General features: G+C 43.0%; 1 protein-coding gene across 1 annotated transcript in view; it reads left to right on the top strand.

Annotated features, from left to right (window-relative positions):
* LOC106595870 (voltage-dependent T-type calcium channel subunit alpha-1I) overlaps positions 1 to 15,944 on the top strand; it is a 150,682-nt gene that overhangs the window by 66,059 nt on the left and 68,679 nt on the right. Inside the window, 4 exon segments of the mRNA XM_082976405.1 lie at positions 737 to 1,079; positions 1,296 to 1,388; positions 13,775 to 14,126; positions 14,392 to 14,798. Coding sequence (XP_082832531.1) covers positions 737 to 1,079; positions 1,296 to 1,388; positions 13,775 to 14,126; positions 14,392 to 14,798 — 1,195 coding nt within the window.

Below are 15,944 nucleotides of genomic sequence, written 5' to 3'. Positions count from 1 at the left end.
ATCAAGAAAAGAGTCTAGAAAGTTAGTTAGGACAGAGTCCTCTGCACCAAACACTCAAACTCCAAAAAACTCCCAGCATGCAGAGAGAGAGAGAGAGAGAGAGACACAGACAGACAGACAGACAGACAGACAGACAGACAGACAGACAGACAGACAGACAGACAGACAGACAGACAGACAGACAGACAGACAGACAGACAGACAGACAGACAGACAGACAGACAGACAGACAGACAGACAGACAGACAGACAGACAGACAGCTCTCATATACAGGAAACACACATAAAATGGAAATGACTAGTTCCACTTCAACTCATGGTAATCATTTAAAGTCTGGTTTGGTATTTGTACACAATCTAAATCACCTGCCCGGGCACTCAGATTGCAGAAGTGTGTGAACGGCATGTTTAAAAACTCTGGTGGTGAGGAATATGATACTCCAAGAATTGGGTTTGTGGCGAACCGGAGTCTGCTCAAGTGAGTAAATGAGCCCTACGCACTTCTGCTCCCCCTACTCTGTCTTCCTGTTTCTGCTAGTATCCTGTGGTAAAAATAGTAAAAATACATGAGGAGTTCAGAATTGGGTAAGTGTGTGCGTGCCTGTGGCGTGTTAATGTGTGTGTGTGCAGCCGTGCATGTGTGTGTGCATACATCTTTGTGTGCTTACGTGTGTGTGTGTGTGATCACACATGCATGTTTATAACACACTCTTTCTCTCTCTCTTCCCCCTCCCAGTTCGTCAGGTCTGACCCTGCCCGCCCCGTACTACCAGCCGGAGGAGGATGACGAGCGCCCCTTCATCTGCTCTCTGGCTCAGGATAACGGGATCATGTCGTGTGGTGACGTCCCGGCCCGGAGGGAGGGGGGAAGGACCTGCTGTCTGGACAGGGAGGATGCCTACCACCGCCAGTCCCTGGGGCTCATCCCTGAACCACTAGTCAACGGTTCAGCCAGTGCAGTGGGTCTCTGTATCAACTGGAACCAGTACTATACTAGATGCCATACTGGACATAGTAATCCACACAAGGGGGCGATCAACTTCGATAACATCGTATACGCCTGGATTGTTATCTTCCAGGTAGGAGGGGATGGGGGGAGGGGAGAGGGGAGAGGGGAGGGGATGGGGGAGAGGGGAGTGAATGGGGAGAGGGGAGAGGATGGGGGAGGTGATGGAGAGGTAGGGGATGGGGAGACACACACACACACACACACACACACACACACACACACACACACACACACACACACACACACACACACACAAACCCTCAGCTGCTTGTGTATCTGTCTCCAGGTGATCACCCTGGAAGGCTGGGTAGAGATCATGTACTATGTAATGGATGCTCACTCCTTCTACAACTTCATCTACTTCATCTTCCTCATCATCGTAAGTACACTACACACACCAACATCATGCTATCACAACAAATCTGTACTGTGTTTTGTCAATCAGTCTGTAACTGGGCTTCCACCACAAAACAACGCCCTGCTTCCACCACAAAACAACGCCCTGTTAGGTTTGCAAAATTCTGATGACAGGAAGCAGGAAATCAGGAATCCTGTAACCAGGATTCCAGGCTAACCTATAAGAAATGTGGGAAAGTTACCAGAATGTTGCAACCCTACACCCTATATGTTAAGAGATTGATTGAGATAGTTTGCTTTGCTTTTATTTATACGCAAAACTGGCCTTCAGTGTATATGGGCAAAGATCCTCCAACTGAAACATGAGGAGGTAGTGTGAAACACTCTTTCCACTCTGGCTTTGTAAGTGATTCTTCTTTCCCTCCGAGGTCTCATCTCCTGGCCCTCCTAATGCTCCTATGGGGCTGGTTTCTGACTGGCAGATTTCAGTGTTAATAGACGTGTAAAATCAGACCGTAAGATGCATGGTTTCCAGAATCAATGGCCGGGTAGACAGTAAAGTGAATTTATCTGAGGCTTAATCTCTGTAATGGATGTGAGAGCAAAGAGGGGGCTGAAAGTTTGGCCCCGCCTCCTATTCCTTCTTACTTTATTGGCGGCCATGTTTTATGAAGATGGAGAAACACTGGTGAGTACGCCTGAAGATGGAGAAACACTGGTGAATACGCCTGAAGATGGAGAAACACTGGTGAATACACCTGAAGATGGAGAAACACTGGTGACTACACCTGAAGATGGAGAAATACTGGTGAATACCCCTGAAGATGGAGAAACACTGGTGAATACACCTGAAGATGGAGAAACACTGGTGAATACACCTGAAGATGGAGAAACACTGGTGAATACACCTGAAGATGGAGAAACACTGGTGAATACACCTGAAGATGGAGAAACACTGGTGAATACACCTGAAGATGGAGAAACACTGGTGAATACACCTGAAGATGGAGAAACACTGGTGAATACACCTGAAGATGGAGAAACACTGGTGAATACGCCTGAAGATGGAGAAACACTGGTGAATACGCCTGAAGATGGAGAAACACTGGTGAATACACCTGAAGATGGAGAAACACTGGTGAATACGCCTGAAGATGGAGAAACACTGGTGAATACACCTGAAGATGGAGAAACACTGGTGAATACACCTGAAGATGGAGAAACACTGGTGAATACGCCTGAACATGGAGAAACACTGGTGAATACACCTGAAGATGGAGAAACACTGGTGAATACGCCTGAACATGGAGAAACACATGACCGTTTTAGAATATCTGGTGGAGGGAGATTATGGAGAGAGAAGGGAAAAGAGGGAGAGGAGGCAGAGGAGGGGGAGAGATGGAGAGGAGGAGAGAGATACAGTATAAAGAGTGAGAATGAAGGAAAGAGAGGGATGAATGAGCGATATGAAGAAAGAGTTTGAGAGACAAATGTAGAGAGAGGGATGAGGATATAAGATAAAACAGAAAGAGAAGTATGAAAAGAGAGAGATGAGAAGAGAGGAGGGTGTCTAGCCTGCATACTTCAGAGAGAAACAGGTTGAGATGTCTCGGTCTCTGCGGGCGTCAGGTTGCTCTGTGGCACCCGGCGGCCATTTTAATCCGCGCCTCGCGGCGTGCCGTCTGACTAGCGATAGGTCTTAATCCGGTTTGGGTCACAGCGAGTGACCGAATTAGCATTAGCGTTTAATTAGGGACGATCAGAGCGGTGGGCTCCCGTCGCGAGTGTGTGACACATATGCAGTGCACACACACGTCTACCCACACACACATACTTGTGATCCTAACAGAGAGACATGCTGTCCCCAAGATGATGCCATGTCATCATGTGTTCATATCCCAGCATGCATTGCCAGACGGCCCTCTGAGGACTCGGAGGAAGTGACTGCTGTGAATTATGGGTAATTATTTGAAGGAAAGGAGATGAGATCATATACGGTGTTCACATTCTCAAATAAGCTTGTGAGGGAAACATAATTGTGATTCATCAGTAATACTATACAGTTAGACTAGGGGCTCCCGAGTGGCGCAGTGGTCTAAGGCACTGCATCTCAGTGCTAGAGGTGTCACTACACACCCTGGTTTGAGTCCAGGCTGTATCACAACCGGCTGTGTTTGGGAGTCCCATAGGGCGGAGCACAATTCGCCCAGCATCGTCATGGGTTAGGCTTTGACCGGGGTAGGCCGTCATTGTAAATAACAATTTGTTCTTAACTGACTTGCCTGGTTAAATTAAAGAAAGACTGTTATTGGTTAGCTTTTTGAGAGGACAGTCATAAACCTGTTGGGCTCATGCTCTTATCTTTACAACTACAGAGCAGCTCCTCTCCAGACCCTCCCCTCTATCAACACATTCACATTATTACCATGCAGTGACCCCTCAATGTCATCACCACCAACAGGAGCAGGGGATCTTTTCTAGTCTCTTGAGTTTATGTTCAATTCAATCAAACCAGCATTGCAGTAGCTCGTTTTGAATGGTTAAATAAAATCATGGAATAGTTTGGGTTTCTGTAAAACTTACTACTGCAAAGAGGTAGACAAAGAGGTAGACTCCTTTCACAGGTACAGTTGAAGTCGGAAGTTTACATACATTTAGGTTGGAGTCCTTAGAACTCGTTTTTCAACCGCTCCACAAATTTCATGTTAACAAACTATAGTTTTAGCAAGTCGGTTAGGACATCTACTTTGTGCATGACACAAGTCATTTTTACAACAATTGTTTACAGACAGATTATTTCACTTATAATTCACTGTATCACAATTCCAGTGGGTCAGAAGTTTACATACACTAAATTGACTGTGCCTTTAAACAGCTTGGAAAATTCCAGAAAATTATGTCATGGCTTTAGAAGTTTCTGATAGGCTAATAGACATCATTTGAGTCAATTGGAGGTGTACCTGTGGATGTATTTCAAGGCCTACCTTCAATCTCAGTGCCTCTTTGCTTGACATCATAGGAAAATCTAAAGAAATCAGCCAAGACCTCAGAAAAAAATGTCTAGACCTCCACAAGTCTGGTTCATACTTGGTAGAAATGTCCAAATGCCTGAAGATACCACGTTCATCTGTACAAACAATAGTACGCAAGTTTAAACAACATGGGACCACACAGCCATCATCCCGCTCAGGAGGGAGATGTGTTCTGTCTCCTAGAGATGAATGTACTTCGGTGCAAAAAGTGCAAATCAATCCCAGAACAACAGCAAAAGACCTTGTGAAGATGCTGGAGGAAGCAGGTACAAAATAATCTATATCCACAGTAAAACAAGTCTTACATCGACATAACCTGAAAGGCCGCTCAGCAAGGAAGAAGCCACTGCTCCAAAACCGCCATAAAAAAAAGCCGGACTATGGTTTGCAACTGCACATGGGGACAAAGATCGTACTTTTTGGAGAAATGTCCTCTGGTCTGATGAAACAAAAATAGAACTGTTTGGCCATAATGACCATCGTTATGTTTGGAGGAAAAAGGGGGAGGCTTGCAAGCCGAAGAACACCATCCCAACTGTGAAGCATGGGTGTGGCAGCATCATGTTGTGGGGGTGCTTTGCTGCTGGAGGGACTGGTGCACTTCACCAAATAGATGGCATCATGAGGAAGAAATATTGTGTGGATATCTCAACATCTCAAGACATCAGTCAGGAAGTTAAAGCTTGGTCGCAAATGTGTCTTCCAAATGGACAATGACCCCAAGCATACTTCCAAAGTTGTGGCAAAATGGCTTAAGGACAACAAAGTCAAGGTATTGGAGTGGCCATCGCTGAGCCCTGACTTCAATCCTATAGAAAATGTGTGGGCAGAACTGAAAAAGCGTGTGCGAGCAAGGAGGCCTACAAACCTGACTCAGTTACACCAGCTCTGTCAGGAGGAATGGGCCAACATTCACCCAACTTATTGTGGGAAGCTTGTGGAAGGCTACCCGAACTTTTGACCCAAGTTAAACAATTTATAGGAAATGCTACCAAATACTAATTGAGAGTATGTAAACTTCTGCCCCACTGTGAATGTGATGAACGAAATAAAAGCTGAAATAAATCATTCTCTCTTCTATTATTCTGACATTTCACATTCTTAAACTGAAGTGGTGATCCTAACTGACCTAAGACAGTGAATTCTTACTAGGATTAAATGTCAGGAATTGTGAAAAATTTAGTTTAATAAATGTATTTGGTTAAGGTGTATGTAAACTTCCGACTTCAACTGTATATGCTTCCTGTTGATCAGAATAAGAAGTGGCTGTGTGTGTGGGCAGGAGTTTCTAAACACAATGCGTAAACAAACATATTGCGAGTTGGATTGAATGCCAGGCAGAATATCGGTGTACCATTAAATAGGCCTAATCATACTAACATGATTGCGTCACGGTGTTGTGTGATTAGCGTTCACTTGGTTGGCAGTCTGAAACAGAGGCTGACATTGGCATTCTGATTGTCAGCATCCTTCGAGACCTGGAGATAGGCGTCCAACCACAGCATAGTCACGTCTGTCTGGGGATAATGCAGCAACTTGATTGGCTTCAACCTGTGTGGGTGTGTCTGAACTTCTTCTGTATCTTCCTGCCAAGTTCTCATCTTCCTCTATCAGCTCCAATCGCCGTCATGTTAACCTGTTGCTTGGCAACTGACTGGTGACTGGCAGTTTTTCCCATAGTCACAGATCTAGGATCAGCTTACACTCCCAAAAGCTTTAATGTAACATTAGGGAGAAAGAAGTACAACTGACCATAGATCACTGTCTAGGAACAATGTATCCTACTGTTGAGTGGCCCTTTATCCCTGTGTGAAGACTCCTTAGGCACGGTGGGAGTGGAGCTGACCCTGTGGGGTACTATGTGTTGTTCTTAGTTAGAGCCATCCAGATCTTGATTCTATTGATGAAGGAATGATTGTCTAATGTGTTAGAGATATTCTGCTTGTCATTTGTTAGTATAATGTGTTACTCCTCTGGCCATCACTAAAATAAAGTCCTGCTCTATGTATTTGCCCTCCTACTCTCTTCCACCTCCTCTTTGGCTCTGGCCTCTCTACTCTCCATCTATTATCATCGTCCTCTTTCCCTCAGTCTGCAGTAGAGGTAAACCTAATGAAGTACCTCAAGATATGTCTGGATGCCTGGGGTCCCCCTGATTGTTATTCACTCATCTCAAAGCCACCTTGGTTCTTTTCTTATTTTCTCCATCTCTCCAGCAGTCTCTCTCTCTCTCTCTCGCGATCTCTCTCTCTCTCTCTCTCTCTCTCTCTCTCTCTCTCTCTCTCTTTCTCTTTCTCTTTCTCTTTCTCTCTCTCTTTCTCTTTCTCTTTCTCTCTCTCTCGCTCTCTCTCGCTCTCTCTCGCTCTCTCTCGCTCTCTCTCTCTCTCGCTGTCTCTCTCTGTCTCGCTCTCAATTTAATTCAAAGGGCTTTACTAGCATGGAAAACATATCTTTACATTGCCAAAGCAAATGAAATAGATAATAAACAAAAGTGAAATAAACAAAAAAAAACATTACACTTACAAAAGTTCCAAAGAATAAAGACATTTCAAATGTCATGTTATGTCTATATACAGTGTTGAAACGATGTACAAATAGTTAAAGTACAAAAGGGAAAATAAATAAACATAGATATGGGTTGTATTTAAAATGGTGTTTGTTCTTCACTGGTTGCCCTTTTCTTGTGGCAACAGGTCACAAATCTTGCTGCTGTGATGACACACTGATATTTCACCCAGTAGATATGGGAGTTTATCAAAATTGGATTTGTTTGTGAATTCTTTGTGGGTCTATGTAATCTGAGGGAAATATGTGTCTCTGATATGGTCATACATTGGGCAGGAAGTTAGGAAGTGCAGCTCAGTTTCCACCTCATTTTGTGGGCAGTGTGCACATAGCCTTTCTTTTGAGAGACAGGTCTCCCTCTTTCTCTCTCTGGCTCTTTTATTTCTTCCTCTCTCTCTCTCTCTTTCATCCTCTCTTTCTCCCCCCTCTCTCCTTCCCTCTATATTAAGGGCTGGTATTAAGTGGAGGTATAAATCAAAGGTGGTCAGATGATCCTATCAGTGAGTTCTACTGTAATGAACTTACAGACTCTGAAGTTTGACCTCCAATCTTACTGCAGTGAAACAGATAGTTGACATTCTACTGTACTTCTAGGAAGGCTAGAATAAGTTGGCATTGATTTTGTCTGCTGCCTGTTTCAAGTTGATGTATCAGTGAAAGAAAGATGAGAGATGCATTGAAATACATGAAATCTTAAAGCTGAGTGACACCAAGAACGGGAGGGTCTCATTCTGTTGGTATGGAGCGTGTGTGTGTGTGTGTGTGTGTGTGTGTGTGTGTGTGTGTGTGTGTATGTGTGTGTGTGTGCCTGCGTGTGATTCTGATCAGCAGGCTACTCTGATCCTAATCACCAGGAAGTTCAATAATACTGATTCACATTATTACTGCGTTATACACACACACACACACACACACACACACACACACACACACACACACACACACACACACACACACACACACACACACACACACACACACACACACACACACACACACCTGTCTGGAGGTGAATCAAAGGCCCCACACACCTGCAGACCAGCCCTGAACTAGGATCACAGATGGAGTGTTCCCCTCCCCTTCTCTCTACATATCTCTGTCCTCTCTACTCCCTTCTCCTCTTCTCTCTACATATCTCTGTCCTCTCTACTCCCTTCTCCTCTTCTCTCTACATATCTCTGTCCTCTCTACTCCCTTCTCCTCTTCTCTCTACATATCTCTGTCCTCTCTACTCCCTTCTCCCCTTCTCTCTACATATCTCTGTCCTCTCTACTCCCTTCTCCTCTTCTCTCTACATATCTCTGTCCTCTCTACTCCCTTCTCCTCTTCTCTCTACATATCTCTGTCCTCTCTACTCCCTTCTCCCCTTCTCTCTACATATCTCTGTCCTCTCTACTCCCTTCTCCTCTTCTCTCTACATATCTCTGTCCTCTCTACTCCCTTCTCCTCTTCTCTCTACATATCTCTGTCCTCTCTACTCCCTTCTCCCCTTCTCTCTACATATCTCTGTCCTCTCTACTCCCTTCTCCTCTTCTCTCTACATATCTCTGTCCTCTCTACTCCCTTCTCCCCTTCTCTCTACATATCTCTGTCCTCTCTACTCCCTTCTCCTCTTCTCTCTACATATCTCTGTCCTCTCTACTCCCTTCTCCTCTTCTCTCTACGTATCTCTGTCCTCTCTACTCCCTTCTCCTCTTCTCTCTACATATCTCTGTCCTCTCTACTCCCTTCTCCCCTTCTCTCTACATATCTCTGTCCTCTCTACTCCCTTCTCCCCTTCTCTCTACGTATCTCTGTCCTCTCTACTCCCTTCTCCACTTCTCAATACATATCTCTGTCCTCTCTACTCCCTTCTCCTCTTCTCTCTACATATCTCTGTCCTCTCTACTCCCTTCTCCTCTTCTCTCTACATATCTCTGTCCTCTTTACTCCCTTCTCCTCTTCTCTCTACATATCTCTGTCCTCTCTACTCCCTTCTCCCCTTCTCTCTACATATCTCTGTCCTCTCTACTCCCTTCTCCCCTTCTCTCTACGTATCTCTGTCCTCTCTACTCCCTTCTCCACTTCTCAATACATATCTCTGTCCTCTCTACTCCCTTCTCCTCTTCTCTCTACTTATCTCTGTCCTCTCTACTCCCTTCTCCTCTTCTCTCTACATATCTCTGTCCTCTCTACTCCCTTCTCCCCTTCTCTCTACATATCTCTGTCCTCTCTACTCCCTTCTCCTCTTCTCTCTACATATCTCTGTCCTCTCTACTCCCTTCTCCTCTTCTCTCTCCTTTCGCTCTCTTCTACAGTCTGCTGTGAAGATTTAGAGGCTGCCTGGCACACGGCTTTGCTCACTCTCCTCTCCTCTCTTATCTCCTCTCCTCCCTTCCTAGCTTCTCTACTCTCTCCTCTCCTCTCCTCAGCTCTCCGTCTTTAAAGAGGCTTAGTGCTGTGTTTAATAACTACACGTTGCTGCCACATCCGTCACACAGATCCACACACTCTGAGCCTGATCCACCTCTGGGAGAAGTGTGTGCTTGTGCATGTATGCTCGTTTGCCTGTGTGCGTGCTTGCATTAGTGTGGGTGAGTGTACAGATGTGCAATCTTAATTGGACTCTGTTTCTCACAGCAGGAAAATAATCCTGAAGCAACAGGAAATGTGAATTATTATGTGTATTATAATTAATGGACATTTCTTGTAGGGGTTGATACATTTTTATTAAGGCCAAATCAAGTCTGTGGAAATTACAAACTTTGAATACAATACAATTTGCATGTGAATATAGCTTATGTGTGTGATGTTTGGAAGGCCACAGAGGTGTGTATAGCTACCCCTATGGGTTTTTCTGGGTGGGGTTCAGTGGGTTGTCTATCTCTCCTGTTGGTCTGATCAGGAGAGTGAAGCTGTGCAGCAGAACCTAACAACTCAATACACCCCTTCCTGCCCTGCAGTCTACCTGTCAGATAACACTGACAGGTGGACTGCAGTGTATACCGTGTGTATTAACACAGAGAAAGTATTAACAGAGAGAGAGAGAGAGAGTATTAACAGAGAGAGAGAGTATTAACAGAGAGAGAGAGTATTAACAGAGAGAGAGAGAGTATTAACAGAGAGAGAGAGAGTATTAACAGAGAGAGAGAGTATTAACAGAGAGAAGGAGTATTAACAGAGAGAGAGAGTATTAACACAGAGAGAGAGAGTATTAACAGAGAGAGAGTATTATAAACAGAGAGAGTATTATAAACAGAGAGAGTATTAACACAGAGAGGGTGTGAGTATTTACACAGAGAGAGTATTAACACAGAGAGATTGAGAGTATTAACAGAGAGAGAGAGAGTATTAACAGAGAGAGAGAGAGTATTATAAACAGAGAGAGAGTAGTATTAACAGAGAGAGATATTATAAACAGAGAGAGAGAATATTAGAAACAGAGAGTATTATAAACAGAGAGAGAGAATATTATAAACAGAGAGTATTATAAACAGAGAGAGAGAGAGAGACATAGTATTATAAACAAAGAGTATTATTAACAGAGAGTATTATTAACAGAGAGTATTATTAGCAGAGAGTATTATAAACAGAGAGTATTAATAAACAGAAAGTATTATAAATAGAGAGTATTATAAACAGAGAGTATTATAAACATAGAGTATTAATAAACAGAAAGTATTATAAATAGAGAATATTATAAACAGAGAGTATTATAAACAGAGAGTATTACAAACAGAGTGTATTAACAGAGAGATAGTATTAACACAGAGAGAGTATTAACACAGAGAGGGTGAGAGTATTTACACGGAGAGAGTATTAACAGAGAGAGAGAGTATTAACAGAGAGAGAGAGAGTATTAACAGAGAGAGAGAGAGTATTAACAGAGAGAGAGAGTATTAACAGAGAGAGAGAGTATTAACAGAGAGAAGGAGTATTAACAGAGAGAGAGAGTATTAACACAGAGAGAGTATTAACACAGAGAGAGAGTATTAACAGAGAGAGAGTATTATAAACAGAGAGAGAGTATTATAAACAGAGAGGGTGTGAGTATTTACACAGAGAGAGTATTAACACAGAGAGATTGAGAGTATTAACAGAGAGAGAGAGTATTAACAGAGAGAGAGTATTAACAGAGAGAGAGAGTATTATAAACAGAGAGAGAGTAGTATTAACAGAGAGAGATATTATAAACAGAGAGAGAGAATATTAGAAACAGAGAGTATTATAAACAGAGAGAGAGAATATTATAAACAGAGAGTATTATAAACAGAGAGAGAGAGACATAGTATTATAAACAAAGAGTATTATTAACAGAGAGTATTATTAGCAGAGAGTATTATAAACAGAGAGTATTAATAAACAGAAAGTATTATAAATAGAGAGTATTATAAACAGAGAGTATTATAAACATACAGTATTAATAAACAGAAAGTATTATAAATAGAGAATATTATAAACAGAGAGTATTATAAACAGAGAGTATTACAAACAGAGTGTATTAACAGAGAGATAGTATTAACACAGAGAGAGTATTAACACAGAGAGGGTGAGAGTATTTACACAGAGAGAGTATTAACACAGAGAGATTGAGAGTATTAACAGAGAGAGAGTATTAACAGAGAGAGAGAGAGTATTAACAGAGAGAGAGTATAAACAGAGAGAGAGAGTTTTAACAGAGAGAGAGAGAGAGAGAGAGAGATTATTAACAGAGAGAGAGTATTAACAGATAGAGAGTATTAACAGAGAGAGAGTATAAACAGAGAGAGAGAGTATTAACAGAGAGAGAGAGAGAGAGAGAGATAGAGAGTATTATACACAGAGAGAGAGAGAGAATATTATAAACAGAGAGTATTATTAACAGAGAGTATTATAAACAGAGAGAGAGAGTATTATAAACAGAGAGTATTATAAACAGAGTATTATAAACAAAGAGTATTATTAACAGAGAGTATTATAAACAGAGAGTATTAATAAACAGAAAGTATTATAAACAGAGAGTATTATAAACAGAGAGTATTAATTAACAGTGAGTATTATAAACATAGAGTATTAATAAACGGAGAGTATTATAAACAGAGAGTATTATAAACAGAGAGTATTAATAAACAGAGAGTATTATAAACAGAGAGTATTATAAACAGAGAGTATTATAAACAGAGAATATTAATAAACAGAGAGTATTATAAACAGAGAGTATAATAAACAGAGAGTATAATAAACAGAGAGTATTAATAAACAGAGAGTATTATAAACAGAGAGTATTATAAACAGAGAGTATTATAAACAGAGAGTATTATAAACAGAGAATATTAATAAACAGAGAGTATTATAAACAGAGAGTATTATAAACAGAGAGTATTATAAACAGAGAATATTAATAAACAGAGAGTATTATAAACAGAGAGTATTATAAACAGAGAGTTTAATAAACAGAGAGTATTAATAAATAAACAGAGAGTATTATAAACAGAGAGTATTATAAACAGAGAGTATTATAAACAGAGAGTATTATAAACAGAGAGTATTATAAACAGAGAGTATTATAAACAGAGTGAGACATTGTGTCTACTTGCATTGGGTATCATCTTTTATTTATTTTTTCTGTCTCTCCTGATAACACTCTGTTAGAAACTAACATCACACTAGCATCGCTAAGGGGGAAACAGCACACAAACAGCACACTTTATTAGCATCAATGCTAACTTGAGAGGAAAAAACAGCAACAGTGTATACTGTATATTCGGATGGGTAGAAGGTGGTCGACCAATACTGAAGGAGACTTACTGTTTACATCTAACTCCCAAGTGATGAGACCAGAGGCAGATCTTGATTCTAATGATGAAGGAATGATTGTCTAATGTGTTAGAGATATTCTGCTTGTCATTTGTTAGTATAATGTGTTACTCCTCTGGCCATCACTAAAATAAAGTCCTGCTCTATGTATTTGCCCTCCTACTCTCTTCCACCTCCTCTTTGGCTCTGGCCTCTCTACTCTCCATCTATTATCATCGTCCTCTTTCCCTCAGTCTGCAGTAGAGGTAAACCTAATGAAGTACCTCAAGATATGTCTGGAGGCCTGGGGTCCCCCTGATTGTTATTCACTCATCTCAAAGCCAAAAAGTGAATCTTGCGTGCGCTGATCAGCAACCCCGTTATAGACTACCAGTGGTCTTCCACTGTCTGTATCTGTGTGTTTCTGGTTGGCCTTCAGCACTCACTACAGTAACTCTGTGTTTCTGGTTGGCCTTCAGCACTCACTACAGTAACTCTGTGTTTCTGGTTGGCCTTCAGCACTCACTACAGTAACTCTGTGTTTCTGGTTGGCCTTCAGCACTCACTACAGTAACTCTGTGTTTCTGGTTGGCCTTCAGCACTCACTACAGTAACTCTGTGTTTCTGGTTGGCCTTCAGCACTCACTACAGTAACTCTGTGTTTCTGGTTGGCCTTCAGCACTCACTACAGTAACTCTGTGTTTCTGGTTGGCCTTCAGCACTCACTACAGTAACTCTGTGTTTCTGGTTGGCCTTCAGCACTCACTACAGTAACTCTGTGTTTCTGGTTGGCCTTCAGCACTCACTACAGTAACTCTGTGTTTCTGGTTGGCCTTCAGCACTCACTACAGTAACTCTGTGTTTCTGGTTGGCCTTCAGCACTCACTACAGTAACTCTGTGTTTCTTGTTGGCCTTCAGCACTCACTACAGTAACTCTGTGTTTCTGGTTGGCCTTCAGCACTCACTACAGTAACTCTGTGTTTCTGGTTGGCCTTCAGCACTCACTACAGTAACTCTGTGTTTCTAACTCACCTCTGACTATCCACCACTTCACAGATTGGCTCGTTCTTCATGATCAACCTGTGTCTGGTGGTCATCGCCACCCAGTTCAGTGAGACCAAGCAGCGGGAGCACCAGCTGATGCAGGAGCAGCGGGCCCAGTGCCTGTCCTCCTCTACCCTGGCCAGCCTGCATGAACCGGGGGACTGCTACGAAGAGCTCTTCCAGCTGGTCTGCCACATGCTGCGCAAGGCCCGCAGGAGATCTGTAGCCCTGTATAACCAACTGAGGGGAAGGCCTCTGCCACCACCGCCCACTAGAGGGAGAGGAAGAGGAGGAGGAAGAGGAGGAAGGGAAGGAGGAGGGAGTGCGAACGGAGGGGAACGGCATCACCTGAGGCAGCCACGACGTAAGTGGGAGGCAGCGGGTGGGAGTATGAGAGAGAGAGTTTTTGTTAAATGTCGAAACTTTCACTTTAACATTATATTAGCCTCTTTCACATTGTTTGGTGTGAGCCAGTGAGATGAGTCTTGTTTAATCTCTCGACTTTCAAACCTCTTTGGCGTTAGCAAACGCTGGCTTTCATGGATATAGTGCGACAATGTGAAAGTGGATATTGATGCTGTTAGTGACATGCTGATTCTTTCTCACACTCCCTCTCCATCTTTCATTAGAATCTCAATGTCCTCACCAAAGCAAGCTGGACCCAATCCACAGCTCCCAACCCCTGGGCAACTCCATCGCCCTGGCCGTCCCTCAGAACACAGAGGACTGCCCTCAGTGCGCTGCGGCACTGTCACTCAGGGAAGGGGCGGGAGCTGTGGGCGACTCGGCCAATGGGGAAGAGGAGGAGGGGACCGTGGAGGAGACGGACAGGGAGGAGAACCACTTAGAGGAGAAAGCGGAAGAGGGGGAGGGAGTGAAGAGGAAGAGGAGGTCATGTTTTGGACACTGTAAGGACATGTGGGATGAGATGAGGAAGAAACTTTGGGGCATCGTGGAGAGCAAATACTTCAATAGAGGAATTATGATCGCTATTCTCATCAATACTATCAGCATGGGGATAGAACACCACAACCAGGTAAATATACTATTCTCATCAATACTATCAGCATGAACCCCACAACCAGGTAAATATACTATTCTCATCAATACTATCAGCATGAACCTCACAACCAGGTAAATATACTATTCTCATCAATACTATCAGCATGAACACCACAACCAGGTAAATATACTATTCTCATCAATACTATCAGCATGAACCCCACAACCAGGTAAATATACTATTCTCATCAATACTATCAGCATGAACCCCACAACCAGGTAAATATACTATTCTCATCAATACTATCAGCATGAACCCCACAACCAGGTAAATATACTATTCTCATCAATACTATCAGCATGAACCCCACAACCAGGTAAATATACTATTCTCATCAATACTATCAGCATGAACCCCACAACCAGGTAAATATACTATTCTCATCAATACTATCAGCATGAACCCCACAACCAGGTGAACTATAACACAGTCAGGGAGTACAGCACATATACACAATGTGCACAACAACAGTATTGCTCTTCAGTCCCCAAAGCTAACCCATTGACTTTAGCTTAGTGGGCTAACAAGGTCGAGATTCGTCCAATGAATGACTCACAAGTAGTAAAAGTCACTAGAAGTCAGATATCAGTGACGTACATGGAACACTATCAATATGGGAATTTATTGTTCCATTATACACCCGATAGACCACCACAATGATATCACTGGAAAACAGCTAGGTAGGTACACCTCAACCTGCTTTTGGTGCTGTCTGGCTGGCTGGCTGGCTTCTCCCCTGAGAGAGACAGAGGAAGAGAGGAAGGGAGAGAGCTCCCTGTGTGGAAGGGGTGTGGTAGCTTCATGCCAAAATACACCCACCCTGGCTGTTACATAACCACTCCTACCTCCCTCAACCCCTCTCTTTCTCTATCTCTCTCTCTCCCTCCCTCCTGCCTCACACCCCTCCTTTCCCTGCCTCTTTTTGTCTCCCTCCTCCCCTGTCTCTGTCCATCCCTCCCTCTCTCTCTCCCTTCTCCATTCTGTCTCCCTCCATCTCTCTCTCCCTCCCTCCCTCTGTCTTCATCTCTCATCCACCCCCTCACTCCTTGACGACATGCAGAGGAGTCGGTTCTCTCATTTCTGAAGACTCTAAAAATAACAGAGGGATGTGGGGAGAGG

The sequence above is a fragment of the Salmo salar genome, chromosome 06 (genome assembly GCF_965601325.2).
Source record: "Salmo salar chromosome 06, fSalSal1, whole genome shotgun sequence".
In the NCBI taxonomy this organism is placed as follows: domain Eukaryota; kingdom Metazoa; phylum Chordata; class Actinopteri; order Salmoniformes; family Salmonidae; genus Salmo; species Salmo salar.
The sequence above is the reverse complement of the archived record's forward strand: the minus strand, read 5'-3'. Positions and strand labels throughout refer to the sequence as shown.